The 16,554-nt window shown below is 40.4% G+C and overlaps 2 protein-coding genes across 3 annotated transcripts in view; one reads left to right on the top strand and one right to left on the bottom strand.

Annotated features, from left to right (window-relative positions):
- NDUFB11 (NADH:ubiquinone oxidoreductase subunit B11) overlaps positions 1-1,093 on the bottom strand; it is a 61,825-nt gene extending 60,732 nt beyond the window's left edge. Inside the window, exon 1 of one of the 2 annotated variants that reach the window (XM_058174060.1) lies at positions 764-1,093. In XM_058174060.1, the coding sequence (XP_058030043.1) occupies positions 764-955 (192 nt within the window). In that variant the 5' untranslated portion in view covers positions 956-1,093. The remainder of the gene's footprint in view (positions 1-763) is intronic. The other variant, XM_058174058.1, reaches the window with a different exon arrangement.
- A 1,557-nt stretch (positions 1,094-2,650) lies between these two features.
- RBM10 (RNA binding motif protein 10) overlaps positions 2,651-16,554 on the top strand; it is a 30,061-nt gene continuing 16,157 nt past the window's right edge. The window contains exons 1-5 of the mRNA XM_058174051.1: positions 2,651-2,808; positions 8,458-8,576; positions 11,351-11,537; positions 14,587-14,778; positions 15,094-15,163. Coding sequence (XP_058030034.1) covers positions 8,560-8,576; positions 11,351-11,537; positions 14,587-14,778; positions 15,094-15,163 — 466 coding nt within the window. The 5' untranslated portion in view covers positions 2,651-2,808; positions 8,458-8,559. The remainder of the gene's footprint in view (positions 2,809-8,457; positions 8,577-11,350; positions 11,538-14,586; positions 14,779-15,093; positions 15,164-16,554) is intronic.

Raw genomic sequence — 16,554 nt, 5'->3', positions numbered from 1 at the left:
TTGAGCAGAATCCTTCAAACACTCTTATTACCCTACACTTACTCCAGAACAGGTAATCCTCAATTTATGACTACACTTGAGCCCAAAATTTAAGTTGCTAAGTGAAAAATTTGTTCAGTGAGCTTTGCCTCCTTTTACGACTTTTCTCACCACATTTGTTAAGTGAATGACTGCAGTAACACGGTTGCTAAGTGACTCCGGTTTCCCCATAGCTTGTCAGAGGGTGGCCAAAGGGGATCACATGACTCCAGAACACTGCAAAATGTCATAAAGATAAGTCAGTTGTCATGCATCCGAATGTAAATCATATAACTATAAGAATGTCATAAGTATGAAAAATTGTCATAAGTCAAGTTTTTTCAGTGCTGTTGTAAGTTCAAACGGTGACTAAACGAACTGTTGTAAGTCAAGGATGCCAGTAGTTACATCCTTGGGACACAGGGTTAGCATTAAGGGTACTATTTTGCAGCTAACAAACAGGGACCATCGAATACTCACAATTCCAGGATAGACATTTCTACCTTTCAGAAAGCTCCAGTCGTGTTGGCAAGATCGCTGTCCAAATATCTGGCTGAGGATCCTACAAACTGTAGCCCGACCTACCCAGAGGACACCATATGGCAGAAAGCTGTTCTTAGAAAATGAAGCCTCTTTCCAAAAAAGAAATCGCATCTCCTTTTCCAACAGAAATGGAACGAAAGCCGGACTCAGCTGCCCCTTATGCTCCCCTGCCCTTTTAGCTCTCCCCTCTGACACTTCTCACCTTGATGAAAGGGTTCGTCTCCTCATGCTCCTTTATTGGGTGCCACTCAACCACCTCCAGAGGGCGAGGGGCCCGGGAGATCCGGGCAGAAACCGTGGAATTCGTTGTTTGGTCGGAGGAGACGGCACGAGCCGGTAACCCCAGCAACCTCTGCAAGCCCGCCAGCCTCCGCAGCGCCGCCATGGTCAACATCCTAACCGGAAGCGGAAACAGTTCCTCCGGAAGTTGCGCTGGGAGAAGGAAACCGAGTGCTTCACACGCTTTCGTTTTTATTTATTTTTTAGTCTGGATACGGCAGTGTTAGAGAAGAATTCGACGGATATCTCGGAACTGCAGAGAGAGATGACTTTAAAAATAAAATAAAATAAAATAATAATAATAATAGCCCCCGATAAAGAAAGCTTTTGTGATGATGTATGACTAAATACTATTTAGATCAGGGGTCTCAACCTTGGCAACTTTAAGACTTGTGGACTTCAACTTCCAGAATGGTCTTAAAGTTGCCAAGGTTGGAGACCCCTAATTTAGATGGTTAGAACGTGGTAGCGAACTCCAAACTCCAAAGATCGCTTATCAGTATAAATAAATCTCACGCTCATGGCTTTCTCTTCTAACGATCCCTACTCTACTGGCCTGGAATTTGCATTGCAAAGCTAGTAGACTTGACAGGTGAGTAATAGAGCAATTGCCTCAGTTACCTTTTATTCTGAAAAAGGAATGTTTCTGCCCGTAGCTTTATTTTAAAAATTATACTTCAGCTCGATTGTCAGTTTTTCTTATTGGAACTATTAATAAGTGCAATTTTTTTAATTCTATGTAGAAAACGCCCCGTGAATTTATGGAGAAGGGGAGATTACCCCAAGTACAAAACCCTCCTGACTCCACAATGGCAAAAATAATTTAGGAAGAGACAGGCAAAAAACCCATCCCTTGACGGTTGCTCCAGCTCTATTCTTTCCTCAAGGCCAGTGCCATTAAATGCTATTTCATATTTTTAGTGTATTATGATTGAGAAGTCTTTTTGGAAGATATTGTATATCATGAAAGGAGAGATGCAATGCATAATAAAGCTTTCCATTTATGATTAGGTTTGCACAACATACTAGACTGAAGTGGGTTTTGGTGCGTACCGCGAACCTAGCTGGTGCAGTTGGTGTGCTGTTCAATATGACGCGCAGGCAATTAATGCAGAAACGGATGTCTCTAGATTCGCAGTCATCCAGGTGATGGTTGTCCCAAAGGTGCCTTTTCAGGAGGCAGCTGGACTTTGTTTTTTTCTTTGAAGCCGTTTCGCTTTTTATCCAAGAAGCTGCAGCTCTGAGAAGCTTCCCCACTATCCTGTCAGAGCTGAATGACAGGATAGTGGGGAATCCATTCTCTTGGATGAGAAGCGAAACGTCTTCAAAGAAAACAACAACAACAAGAAAGTCCAGTTGCCCCCTGAAAAAGCACCTTTGGGGCAGAAACTGATGGTTACTGTATTACTGAGCTGTTCCGCACAGCTGGACATTCCTACTCCTTTTGCAGAAGTTTTTGCAAACAGGACCCGATCTTTCGAAGGCTCCAACTAACCAAAAAAATATTCGCATAACTGCCTTAATAATAATAATAATAACAACCGCATAATATTCGTATGACTGGCGACAAAGAAACGAAATCAAAGCAAACTCTCCCAGCAGTTCGGAGGACCCGCTTCAGAGACGCGAGAAAGGCGAGCGAGGAAAACCAGAGCTCGAGCGACGGAGTCTCCAGCCAATCCTAACCCGGAGCGGGCGGTCGCTACGACGGCTTGCGAACCAATGGGCGCGCGTGGACGGGCTCCCCTCGCGCGCTGGGGGAAAGGAGGAAGGCGGTCGGAACGCTCCGGTGTCACCGACGACGACCGTGACGAAGGGAGTCTTGGGAAAGAGGCGCGGCGGCGACGGCGGCGGCGGCGGCGGGGGGGGGGCGGCGGGGAGGAGGAAGGTGGCTTGGAGGAGCGCCGCCATTTTGCGAGGCGAGGCGGGTGGCTCGGTGGTCGCGAGCCCCGGGGAAGCGCTCGCCAGGTGAGGTTGGAGGGGGCGGGAGAGGAGAAGCCGGGGGGAAGGTGGGGGCTTGGTGGCCTGGACGGGGCGGTGTAAGCTGGGCCTCCCTCAAGGCGCCCCACACACACAGGCAACCCCGGAGAGAGCGTCGTTCCTCCCTCTTGGTCGAGAAGAAAACCGCCCAGCTTTGGAGCCTGGCGAAAACTGATCCGAAGCCCGCTTGGTGTTTCCAGCGCTTGAAATACCCTCCCAATGTTTGCCCCCGTATCCGAATACAAAATTTGAGGGAAGGGAAATCAGTAGTGCGGGGCGGGGGGGGAGAAATCAGTAGTGTGAGGCCCCGAAAAGCTCCTATTGAGAGAGGCCTGGGCTCGCTTCCTATGCCCTTGTGTGTATATGAACGTGGTTTTTGTGGCAGGTCAACAACACACACAAACCGATCGTGGCGCAAGCTTTTGGGCACTAAGATCTTGTTTTCTTCGGGGATTGGAAGGGCAGATCCTGGGAAAACGCTGGCTTCAAAGCGGAAACGCTGAAACAGGAGCTAAATTCCTTGTGTGTCACTTGGCCCATTAAAAAATTCTATTCTATTCTATTCTATTCTAAACGGCCAGGAAATGTAAGAGAGGCAGTTAGTCTGTAACACTGGAGAACTGTATATGCAGCCTATGATAACAAAGAACCCCCAGTTTGCCAGTTGCTGCCAATATTGCTCTCCTTAATATGACAAGCCTGCTGGTATCCAGGAGTGTCTTCTGTTCAATGAATTGACGTTTATTTTCAAGTAGAAACAGTACCGCTTGATAAAGCCTTAATACCGTAAGCCCACACTTAGAATCTGTACAGTACTGCATCCAGTTTTGGTCACTGTGTTATCAAAAAGATGTTGAAATTCTGGAAATGGTGCAGAAAAAAAGCAATAAAGATTATTAGGGGGTGGAGGGTAAAACGGGAAGAACAGTTGCAGGAATTGGTTATGTCTAGTTTAGTGAAAAAAAAGGACTTGGGGTGACATGATAGCAGTGTTCCAAGTGAGGTTGGGCTAGAAGATCTTTAGGGTCCCTTCCAACTCTGTTATTTCTGTTTTCTGAGAATTGAGGATTGATGGTTCAAGCTGCAGTATTTGATGGGAATGGAGTCTTCCATATTTCACTGTTCCTGAACTTGATTTAAGTTTAATATTTAACTTCTATATGAATCTGAACTAGAGCAAGTAGAATTATTTCTGTATCTTGGTAGAATATTTAATAAATATAGGAAAAGGGATGGAGAAATGCTAGGATTATAATATTGATAAAAAGAAGTGGGTAATATATGAGCTGTTGAAATTGAGGGAGTCCAAAAGGTATGATTACAACAAAACAACAGTCTATTCCTGTTATTCAATTCTGTATTTGCAAATATACCTACTTGCTGAAATTTATTTGTAACCACAAAATCAATGCTCATGGCGCTTTCATGGTCATTTGTGGATATGGAGAAAAGCAAAAAAAAATTGAGTTATACAAATTGAGGTTTCAGTATTTGCTAATTCAGTTTTTCATTGTGACTTTATATAACATAACTACTACGAATAATGAGAATCTTCCACATGTTTGGATGATTTAGTGATGTAGAGACAATCAGAGTGAATCACAAATCCAATATAAGAAGGAAGTCTTAGAGAAAGATTGTGAAAGTAGTCATGGCTGGTTGGATGGAGTTGGTAAAGATCCTTCAAAGGCATGAATTGAGAATTTAAAAATAAATGTAAAAAGCAGTGTGTGAAACAAGGTTGGTTTGCAAGGATAGAAGGCTATGGAGTGATGAAGTGAATGGTTTGATATAAATTAGATTTAGCTATATTTTCTTCTCTTTGTATCTGATGCCTTCATACTTTGGCTTATTTTTACTCCTTTCACTTTGCAAAACATTGGTTTTATATATATGCTGGGTTTTCCCCTCAGTACCCCTGCATCATGTACATACTCATGGATAAGTCCATCTACATCTAAGCAGATCCTTGAATTTTTAACTGAAATGATAATGAAGAATGCACTACCTGCAGATAAGCCAATTGTGAACATTTTTAAAAAAATACAAAAATTTTGAGCTATGGCTTATTTGATAGTGTCACATTTTTCATGATATTTTGGTTAAAACTTTGAGGGTTGTCTTATCCACAGATATATGTGGGTATATATTGTATGTATGTATGTACTATATAGTACTGCTGTTTAATAAACAGTTGTGTTTATAGAATGTGTAATGGGGCTGTGAGAATGATCTTGGGAGACGAGGAAGAGCTTCAGCTTAGGCAATAGTCAGACAAGATATATCAGCCCATGGAAGGAAATAGAGGCATGGGAAATGTTTCAGAAGGGATCCATCCCCTTAGTTCTCTGAAAAGTAAAAGCAAGGCAGTGGAGAAGTGCTTTCAGATTTGCTAGACTTTGTTACTGTAACCCCATAATAAAAATAGTATTGCTACTCATGGTTTTGGTACATGAAAGCTGATGCTAATCTCAGCAATAAGATATAACTTTGGTTCCTAAATCACATTAGTTAGATTCTTAGAACTTGCTAAGCAAGAGGCAAACTACCGTATTTTTCTGAATATAAGATTGAAGTATAAGACGCACCTTTTTCCCCCAAAAAAGAGGGTGAAAATCTGGGTGCATCTTATACTCTGAATGTAGCTCTGACTCTGCTAAAAAAAGCCTCTGAAATGGAGCTTCAGAAAAAAAGCCTCTGAAACAGAGGTTTCAGAGGCTGAAAAAAAAAGTCTCTGAAATGGAGGTTTCAGAGGCTGAAAAAAAAAGCAATGCACAGAGCTCACAACCAATAAACCTATTGCCAAAATTCATCTCTGGGACTAGCTGATTGGGGGTATTCGGGAGGTGGATCCAGCCGCCAATCAGCTTTTTTCTTATTTTCCTCCCCAAAAATTAAGGTGCGTCTTATACTCCGGTGCATCTTCTGAAAAATACAGTATATTATGTTTAACCTATGAGATAAACTGAGGAAGCTAAACATGCATTTTCAAACTCAAACTTAAAAAAATAAAAATTCACAGCCACTGAATCTCAGTATGCTGATTTGCAAATGTATATTTAATCTGACATGCTTGGGATGGAAAGCAGAGTTTAAGTGTTAAAATATTTTTGATTAGATTTAAATTAATCTTCAGAGGCGAGGAGATACTAATGGGAAATAAGAGATATAGTGATTGATTTGGCCACTGGGAATTTCTTTCTTGGTCAATTTTAATTAGTTTGGTTATTACTTTGGTTTGGACTTCTGTTCTAAAGATGTGGCAGTAAAACTTTGTGTATCTTGAAGTGAATAAGAAAGCAGATCATAGAATAATAGTCATGCATGCGCAAAGAAAGTGTGGCAATATTTATATCCTCTGTATATCTCAAATTCCATTAGTAATAGCATTTAGACTTATATGCCACTCCATAGTGCTTTACAGTACTCTCTGAGTACTCTCAATATGTCAATATACTGCCCCCAACTATCTGGGTCCTCATTTTACCAACCTTGGAAGTATGGAAGGCTGAGTCAACTTTGAGCCCATCAGTATCAAACTCCAGACTGTTGGCAGCATTAGCCTATAGTGACCAGACGTCCCACTTTTGGCGGGACAGTCCCGCTTTTTAATGTGTCCCGCGTCCCACGGCAATTCCAAAAAGTCCCGATTTTTTTTTTGTTTCACTCCCATTCTGAAAATGGGAGGCGGCAACGCAAGAGGAGGTGGTGGAGAAGGGGGAGTGGTGGAGAAGGGGGCGCGAGAGGGAGGAGAGACGCCGCTTGACTTCACCCGAGAGGAAGAGAAGAGCCGAGAGGAGAGGAGAGGAGAGCCGAGCCTGCCTGGAAGAGCGGAGAAGCAGCAGCCGCTCCTCCTCCTTCAGGCAGGTGGCAAGACTCAGCGCTCATGTACACCCCCCCCCCCCCGTCAATGGTGTCCCGCTTTGCCATCGCTGAAATCTGGTCACTTTACATTAGCCTGTACTACTGCATTCTAGCCACTGCGCCACTATAATAAAAGCTGCAGTTTTGGATGATTTATTTGTACCTTTCCTTTAGATTAACACTAGATGAATGGGAACTAGTAAGCCAAGCATAGGTCCTACAAAGGCCCTTAAATTTATCTGGCAGGGATAAGAACATCTCTATTTCTTAAAAGATAAATTCCGGGTCCTCATGAAAATCATTACAGTGAATATATGAATAATGGTAGCAAAGTACAGGTGGTCCTTGGGGTATGGCCATTTGTTTAGCAACCGTTCAAACTTGGTAATTGCACTGAACAAAAGGGATTTATAAGTGGTCCTTGGAGTTCCAGCCATTACAGTGTGTTCCCTGATCATGTGACTCTGATTTCCGATGTTCCCTGCTGGGTTCCCACCAGCAAAGTCAATTGAGAGGTTGGAAGTCATTGTCATGTGTGGTCTGCAATTGGGACTATTGGAATTGTTGCTAAGTGACATGGTCATGTGATGTTGCATTTTACATCTATGTCAATTAGCAGCAGCAATTCCCATCTCAATTACTATTGTAAGGTGAGGGTAACATTTACAATGGAGCTCATAAAGAATTCACAATTTTGACTTACCTGTATTTGTTGTTTTCCATGTTGAAAATTCATGGAATTTAGTTTTCATAAGCAATTGCTCTCTGAGAAATATAATTACTTCTGGAATTCTACAAGAGAATAACAGAATGTTTCTACTTGAAAGGATTTCTTTTTGCATGTTAGTGGAGGCTTTGTGTACTGAGAATCAAAGTGCTTTTAGACCCATAAATCTTTCTAAATCTGTTTCAAACATAAAAAAATGCAGAAGATTATCTGACTGATAAAACGCAGTATTATGTATTCAGAGTCAAATAGCTAGTCTATTAAAAAGCTAAGAGTGCATATGTAAAGTTTTAACTAGTATGAATTCATGAAAGATTAGAATTTAGTCTCTTTCTTGAGCTCAGGAAATAGGAGGGATCTGAGTGGGAAAAGTAGTGGTCTGTCCTTACCTGCCTATGTTTTCTGAAACCATACCATTTTCCATATGAACAGTTTACAAAAGAATTCTCCACATTATTTAATAATAACTAGTGATACAAATTTGACCTTAGTTACATATTCAGCTGATTCCAGCAATGAGATGCTAGATTTATATTTATGTTAACATGTATTTGCAAAGTTGAAGATAATAGTTGGAATTTTTATAAAATTTTGTAAAATTGTGCGGAATTGCAGATTTGAGAACCTGTAATCATTCTTGCATTATAATTCAATATATGGATTTGTGCCATATCCAGAATTTTGTTTTTCTTATATACAGAATTATATCTTAGTCAGATCTTTCAGTTTTAGTATTGATCTAATGCAATGCTTTACTGTTCATAGTTTTGTCAGTGTATTCAACTGTGTATTTAACCAAGTGTATTTAATCAATCAGGATAATTATCTGTATCTTATTTCTTGTATTTACATGTTCTGTATTTTTATACTCATATTCTTTTCATTTCCTTCAAAATATTAAATACAGTTAATTTAAAAATTATGCAGCCTGTACACATGAAGCTGGAAACATTTTAGTTTTACAGTTGCTTTAGAAGTTACTGCTGCTGGGATTATAAACTACATGAGCATTTAAATAAAAGCATTGTATTCTATTTTCCCTACAGAAATCTTTATAATCCACTTCTTATGACCTTCTGGAATGGCAATTACCCATTGAAGGGTTTGTGCTGGAAGATTCCTGAGGTGTTTGTACTTCACAGATAGCAATGGAGTATGAGAGAAGGTAAAGTATTCTTTCAATTACTTTACTGCCTAGGAAGAAATATGTTGTGTCTCTTTTTCTTTGAAATTGCTAGGGTTAGATAATGCTGTTAAACAAAGAAGTTGTGAAAAGAGATCAATGCTGATTTTAGGATCTGCTCTGTTAAAACTTCATACAACCAAAATGATGCCTGTATATATGGACATGACCAGATGTAATATATAGAAATCATATTGACTATATTATTGCTAATAATAGGAGGAACTCAATTATATCATCAAAGGCATGACCAGGTGCTGACTGTGGAACAAACCACAAACTACTTCAAATTAAGCTAAAGAAGAAGAAAGCCAGATCACCAGGATATGATCTTGATTATATACTAACATTTTTCAAGAAAAGTTTCAGGAATCACTTTGAAGTCCTGAACTTCATTGATAGAGAATCAGAGAAATTATGGAATGAGCTTAGACAAGTAATTAAGGATGAATGTGAAAGGTTGTTGAAAAAGAAGAAAGAAAACTGGGTGTCAGAATAAATCATGGAAATTGCCAAGAAAGACAAAAATCTCAGGAAAAAACTTTACAATGAGCTTCAGAGACCTGTTAGAAGAGACGAGAAGTAGTATTACAGCAACATTTATAAAGATATTAAGGTTGAAAAGAAACAGAAAAAATGATTGTCTTTTAAAAAGAAAGTTCCAACCTCAAATTAGTATCTTAAAGGACACTACAGATGGTAACCAAGTCAAAAGAGATCAAAGAAAGTTGGAAGGAGTATATTGAAGTACTATACAGTAGAGATGTCAACATATAAGATACCTTAGAAGATAATCCTTATTTATGACATCTAGTACTAGAAGATAAAGTTATATCAGCACTACAGTCATTACTAAATTGGAAAGCTGCAAGAATTGATGGGATACCCACTAAAATGGTAAAGAACAACAAAAATCCCAGTCCTAATCAAATTATGCCAGCAAATCTGAAGAATGACACAGGGGAAACCGATGAAAAGAGATCAATTTATGTTCCAATTAAAAAAAAAGATTTAATGGAGTTCACAAACTATTGTATGATATCTTTAATTTCACATGTTGGCAAAATAATGCTTAGAGTCATCCAACACAGATTAGAGCCCTACATGGAAAAGAAGATACCAGATGTTCAGTCTGGCCTAGAGAAGACCAAGCAACACAAGACATTGCTGATGCATGCTGAAAAAGCCAAAGAATATCAAGAAGATGTCTGTATGTGCTTCATCGATTATAGAAAAGGCTTTAATTGTGTCAATTTGTGCAGTATGCTCAGAAAAATGGGAATCTCAGAACCTCTCATTGTCCTCACAAGAAACTTAGATAGAGGTCAGGAAGCCACAGTCCAGACAGAACATGGTGAAAAAAACTGGCCCCAGGAGTACAACAAGACTGAATACTCATCTCTTATTTATTCAAACAATGTGCAGAATATATATTAAGAGAAGGTCTGGACTGTAGAAGATGGGTGTGGTTTTAAAATTGGAGGAGCTGGAAATTTAATAATCTATGCTACTACTGATGACACCACCCTGATAGCCAAAAACGCAGAGGATCTAAGACTAAGTCAAGCAACACATTGAATAAATGGGATTAAGACTAAATTAATGACAACAGGTAGAACAACCAGAATTGACAATGAAGTTATTGAAATGGTGGATAGCTTCTGCTTTTTAGAAACAACCATCAACAATAAAGGAATAAGCAGTCAAGAAATATGCAACATATTAGTACTTGGTAGAGCAGCCATGAAGACCCTGGAAAACCTATTCAAATGCCATGATGTGTCTACCTACCAAAGTAGACCCAAAAGAACAGAGATAGATTGTTGTGGACAAAATCTACCTATATGATTGCTTAGGTGTTGAAAGCAATTTGATGGCCCATAATTTATTAAAACTAAATGAATAGCTAAATTAAGGCCAGCCTCTCTTTAATCATTATTAACTTCAACATCATTATTAGTAGAATAGAAAGAAATGTATAAACATGTTCATCAACATGAAACTTTGTGAGCTGACCTTACAAATATAATGAAATCTTTTTGGGATAAAGCAACAATACAATATGAGAATTGTGTGAGAGTAACAATGTTACTGTTCTTAATATAGTAAAGAAAAGATTTAGCTCAAGAAAGGCACTTAATGCACTCTACCAGGGAAAGAAGCTATAGAAAGGACTTGGCAGTACTAGGAAAGAGCAAAAAGAAATGAAAAACCATAACTTGCGGTGTCATCATTTTAGTGATGTAACCCTATTCATTGCACTCTAGCATGCAAGCAATTTAAGTTGCAGCCAGAGCAATGCTCTCTTGCTGATTTTAGTTCATAATGAGGAAGGTATAGCCATTTAAATAATGTCAGTCTACAATGCTCATCTTCAATCCATCACTCATGATGGGGCATAACTTCAATACTGTCTAGAAGCCACAAGCTCTCAGCACATGTTGTTTTAACACATACACACAAGCACAGATTTGTTGTATGCTCTGCCCAGAATGACTTGATTGTGAGATGGGCGGCTATATGGATAAATATAAGTATATAAACACAGTTCTTGTAAACAAGAATAAGGGAAATAATACTCTTTGGAAGCCCTGACTTCTTTAAATAAACATTTCGTCAGTTTTTTCCGTTTCAATCGTAGTGTTAGGAAGCTGTAATGGAAAGTTTAAGTAGGGCATGCGCTCCCCTCTTAGTCAGTGGTTGTACTAGTACTTTACAATTCTTTTTTAAACATTTCTTCTTTTTGTACATTGTAGAGGTGGCCGTGGGGATAGGACAGGTCGATATGGTGCTGTTGAACAGATTCAGGATGAAAACTCAGAAGGCCGGAATCAGAGGGATCATGATTACAGAGATATGGATTATCGATCCTACATGAGAGATTTCAACAGCCAGGAACCTGCTAATGATTATGATGATTCCTCCGAAGAACACAGTGTGGAAGTGAGTGGAGGATAAAATCTCCTTCCAGTAAATCTTATCTCCTATTCATTTAATGGTCACCTTCATGCAGTTTTGTCAGCAATAGTAGAGTAATGGCTTTTCTGAGCAATTCAATAACTTGGAGCCTCTGAATAACTGCTGCCTTGTGGATAAAGGTTCCTTTGGCTTATACTTCGGAATGTCTTTCATCCTTTAGAACAGGGGTCTCCAACCTTGGCAACTATAAGCCTGGAGGACTTCAACTCCCAGAATGCCTTTCTGGGAGTTGAAGTCCGCCTAGCTTAAAGTTGCCAAGTTTGGAGACCCCTGCTTTAGAATCCCTAAGGAAATTCTATGCCATGCAAAGTAGAGCTGATTGTGAGGAGGTCAAAATTATTTACTATTTGTTACTTCAATTTATATGTCGCCCATCTCCTGGAGGCAGCTCTATGCAACTTATAATAATTAAAAACTAATAAAAACATTAAAACAATAAATAGCAAGCTTAAATTAATTTGAAATTGACAAAAGATGGTAAGAAAGAAAGCAAAAGCATGTAGTGGTGGTGGTGGGGAGGAAATCGTATCTAGTGTGTTAAGCATCTCCAGAATGATCTGATCCCATTGGGGCCCTTAGGCCAGTTGGCAGAGGCAGTTCTTCAAGCCCTTTCTGATGACCAAAAGGGTGGGTGCTGATCTCATCTTGGAGGGGGCACAATGTTCCAAAGCGCAGGAGCCATGGCAGAAAAAGCTCTTCTCCGGGACTCCCAGTCTAGGAAAGGGTGCAACTGGAACACAATACAAAGTTGTGCAAAGGCTCTCCTAGCCATGACTGTCACTTGCTCTTCAATCAGGAGTCATGAGTCCAGGAGAACCTCCAGGTTGTGCACCAGGTCGATCTGGGGTAGTGCAAGCCCTCCAGAAATAAAAATGTTAAAAGTCCCAGATCCTGAAGGTCTGTGCACCCAAAGCCATTCGGTCTCACCAGGGTTCATCCAAAATCTATTATCCCCAATTCAGATCCCCACAGCCTCCAGGCACTGCAAGAGACCAGTGATATCACTGGGAATGGAGATATAATGTTGAGTATCATTAGTGTATTGATTGTACTTCATCTCATGGTGGAGGATGATCTCACCCAGTGGCTTTATGTAGATGTTAAAAATGAGTAGAATACTGAGCCCTGCCATCCACCACAAAGGAACAGCCAAGTGCGGCGGTCTCTCATGAAGCAATGAGTCAAACACACGATTTTCCTCGGGATGAGAGCGCAGAACAGAATCTGAGCCTCTCTTTTTATTAGGATACTTACAGGAAGGCATTTGCATCAAAGACAATAACATCAGAAGGCATACACATCAAACAGAATCTAGTATATCAATCATGTAGCAAAACATAGCAATACATCCTGTGACATCCTAACCTTGCATACTAATCGATCTTCACATAACTGTGTGTAAAAGGAACTTCTTAGATCTTTGTGAGAAGGATCTTATCAGGGAAGGAAGAAGGATGTAAAAACTGTTGATGCATTTTCACACTATAGAGGTAAATATCCTGCTGCTTTGATGTGACTTTCACATCAAACAAGTTTTTACCTATGTGATCCAATTAGCTGGGGATTCCCATGCTAATCTAGCACGTAGGCAATCTCTCAGATGGAATTCATATGGCTAACTAAGTTGCAACAGCCAAGGGCTTGACTTCTTATTCCCTATCAACACCAATTGGGACCTGCGTTGGAGAAAGGAGACAAACCAGTGCAAGTCTGCCACCCAGCCCCAAGCCTTGCAACCAGCCCCAAAGGATACCATGATTAATAGTATCAAGGGCTGCTGAGAGGTCAAGGAGAGCAAGGACGGATGCACTAACCCCATACAACTCTCACCAAAGATATCCACAGTAACAATAGCATTTAGGCTTATGTACCACCATAGCTGTTTACAGCACTCTTTGGATGGTTTACAGTGTAAGCATTATTTGCATATTGCCCCCAACAATCTGGCTCCTCTTTTTTTTTTTACTGACCTAAGAAGGATGGAAGGCTGGATCAGTCCTGAGCCCCATCAAGATTGAACTCCAGGCAGTGGGGGCAGAGTTTGCCTGCAATACTACACTTTAACCACTGTACCACCAGTGCTGTTTCTGTCCCCAAAACAGCCTGAATCCTGACTGGAAGGGTTCAAGAGAATCCATTTCATCCAGAATCCTCTGAAGCTGCCAAGTCACCACCTTTTCTGCCATTTTCCCTAGAAAGGGAAGTTGGGAGAATAGATGAAAATTATCCAGACAATTAGGATCAAGAGATGGTTTTTTTTGTTTTTTTTTTGTTGTTTTTTTGATGAGAGAGTGAATTAGGGCCTCCTTAAAAAATCCTGGAAATGTCCCCTACTGCAGTGAAGAATTTATCACTGGCTGAACCCACCTGACAGTCACCAAATAGGAGGGACAGGAATCTAATTGACAGGTGGTTGCACTGACGGAATCAAGGATCCTGTCAATTTCCTCAGGTCCCACAGGATCGGGTAAGATCTTTTCCCAGGGATCTCTAATGGACTTGCACCGTACATGCATTCCAGCTGTGAGCGAATCCAAACGACTTTGTTTGCCAGTTGTTCAACAGATTCCTCTGTATGGCCTTGGAGATGATCATTTGAGCTCTCCTGTCCCAAGAGAGACTGGGTGAGCCTGAACAAGGCTGCCAGGCAACAATCTGCAGATGCAACAAGAGTGGAGAAATAATGATGCTTTGCTTCTCTTACCACTGCAAAGTAGACCTTAGTAGCAGATATAAGTGATGTCTGGTTAGATTCATCCTTATTTTTCCTCCTGTGGGCTATATGAAGAAATAATGTAGGGCTATATGCAAAATAATTGAGACTCTGGACCTGGGTTTATAGATAAGTGCTTGATCATAAAACATGATATCTGTTTGGCAGAATGCTCGGAAGGCAATATGGTTGTCTGTACATTGCTAGGCCTTCACCTGCAAACTTGAGGGCTTCTTTGTCTAGCTCAGTCTTGGCCTTCCACCCTGCTAAGGTGTTGTCTTCTGTGCTGTTATTTCTTAGGATTCATATGAGGCCTCCTCCGGATCAGAGACACAACACAGAAAACGAGATAGCCCAAATGAGCATTTGGGCTTTCCTGGTGATGGTGACTACCGGGACCAAGACTATCGGACGGAACAAGAAGAAGAAGAACAGAAGGCTAGCAGTATCATTATGCTGAGGATGTTACCTCAATCTGCCACTGAGAGTGATGTAAGTTGGTTGCTTGGGCTAAAAAGCATTTTGGGATCTTTGATTCAGGAATAGAAAACATGGCCCCCAAATGTTACTGAACTCCATTGGCATGGTGGTTGGGATTGCTGGCAAATGTAATTGAGCAGCATCTTGTAGGAACAACCCATACAAGAATTCATTAACATTCACTACTTCTTTCAATGTCAGTGCAGATTCTCAGTCATCCAGGTCATGGTAGTCCCAAAGGTGCTTTTTCAATTGAATTTATTTCAGTGATTGTTATATTAAAGCCTCCTGTCACTGTCATTATTCACAGATTCTTTGCATTTGTAGATCCGGGCTCAGCTGCAGGCACACGGATTCCAGCCCCGTGAGGTGCGACTGATGCGAAATAAAGCCTCAGGTGAGCTTCTGTTCACAGTTTTTTCTACTCCTTTCTTTTGATATGGTTGTAATGGTTCAAGTAGCATTTGACACACTGCAAACTAGAATGTGGTATGCTATGCGTGTGTGCTTGTGGAGCAGTTTTGCCCTGTGGCATTAAGTACTCAATTGTAGCTTCTGCTGTAGTGTATTTAGGATCTGCCAATCAGTGATAAGGATAAGTCAGTTTTCCAGATGTTAGCAGTAGATTCAGAGGTAATCCTTTAAGTGCTATTGTCTGTTATCAAAATCCTATAAATGTGGGCCTCAGTGGTTCTTCTGCTGTGAGATTGGCCTGAAAAAGGAGCAGAAGATGTGGCCTGTCATTTCCAAGTTTCACTGTATTCTGCATAAGTGTGACTCTTTGGAGGTTTAGTGGTTCAATATTGCTTTTCGTATTAAGATGAATTCTTACTTGTTCTCTGTCTTTCTTACTTGGCCTCTTTCACAAGTACATGGCAAAGGATGAAGACAACCTTTTGGTTATATATTGCATTTTCTATTTGACCATATTTTATCAGATACGTCGGTGTGCCTTTTTAGTTCTTTGCAGCCTGAATTAGACTCCATTTTAAGATTGCTACCGATGAAACATATACCTGGGCATGTGTCCGACTTTTGACCCCACCAGATTAACTATAATTCTGCAGGCACTTGTGATTCACCAAGGATTTAAGAAAACTCCTGGCTTTTTTCTGCCTTTTTTGTGATGGGATAAGCGATTGTCAAGCACCTGTGTGAATACAGTACTTGATTAGTGAACTTGCTCAGTTTAATAGACTATAAATAGTGCCAGCCTGAATTAAGGAAGACAGGTTGCCAACAGGTTGGATGGGTATGGTATATGCAAAAATAAAAAGAGATCTCTTTAGTTTGCTTCAAAACAAAACAATGTAGGGCTGTTCTGAGAATAAAGTAAGTTGTTTAATCAAGCAGGTAAGTATACTTCTTGCCAAGGTTATTCCCTACCTATCACACACACTTGCAGGCCCTGAGATAGGGCTGTGTACCTTTCTTTTCTCTCCCCCCACTTCCTTTATTTTAAAGCAAGGTTTATGTTTTTGATGATAGTCCTCCGTGTCTGCCCTTGTTCAAGGCCTGAAGTGGACTGGCAGATACTGCAAGACGGAGGGTACAGAAAGGCACCCTGCTTCTATGGGCAACCAGAGGCTAAGAGAAGACAATTACAATGCAAAATGAATTTTACATTTCAACAAAGACTGGAATTGCAGACTTTGAGAAAAAGCCTCCCAAAATGTAGTCTCTTGAACGTTCCCATTTAGTGGACTGGTCTTACCTAATGTCAGTTTGGTTTCCCTTTAAACATTTTATCTTAATTCCAGTGCTACTAAGGAAAAAAGTGGGAATCAG

This window comes from Ahaetulla prasina, chromosome 2 (genome assembly GCF_028640845.1).
Source record: "Ahaetulla prasina isolate Xishuangbanna chromosome 2, ASM2864084v1, whole genome shotgun sequence".
NCBI classification, from domain to species: Eukaryota; Metazoa; Chordata; class Lepidosauria; order Squamata; family Colubridae; genus Ahaetulla; species Ahaetulla prasina.
Note: the sequence above shows the minus strand (reverse complement) of the source record. Positions and strands in the feature narration are given on the sequence as shown.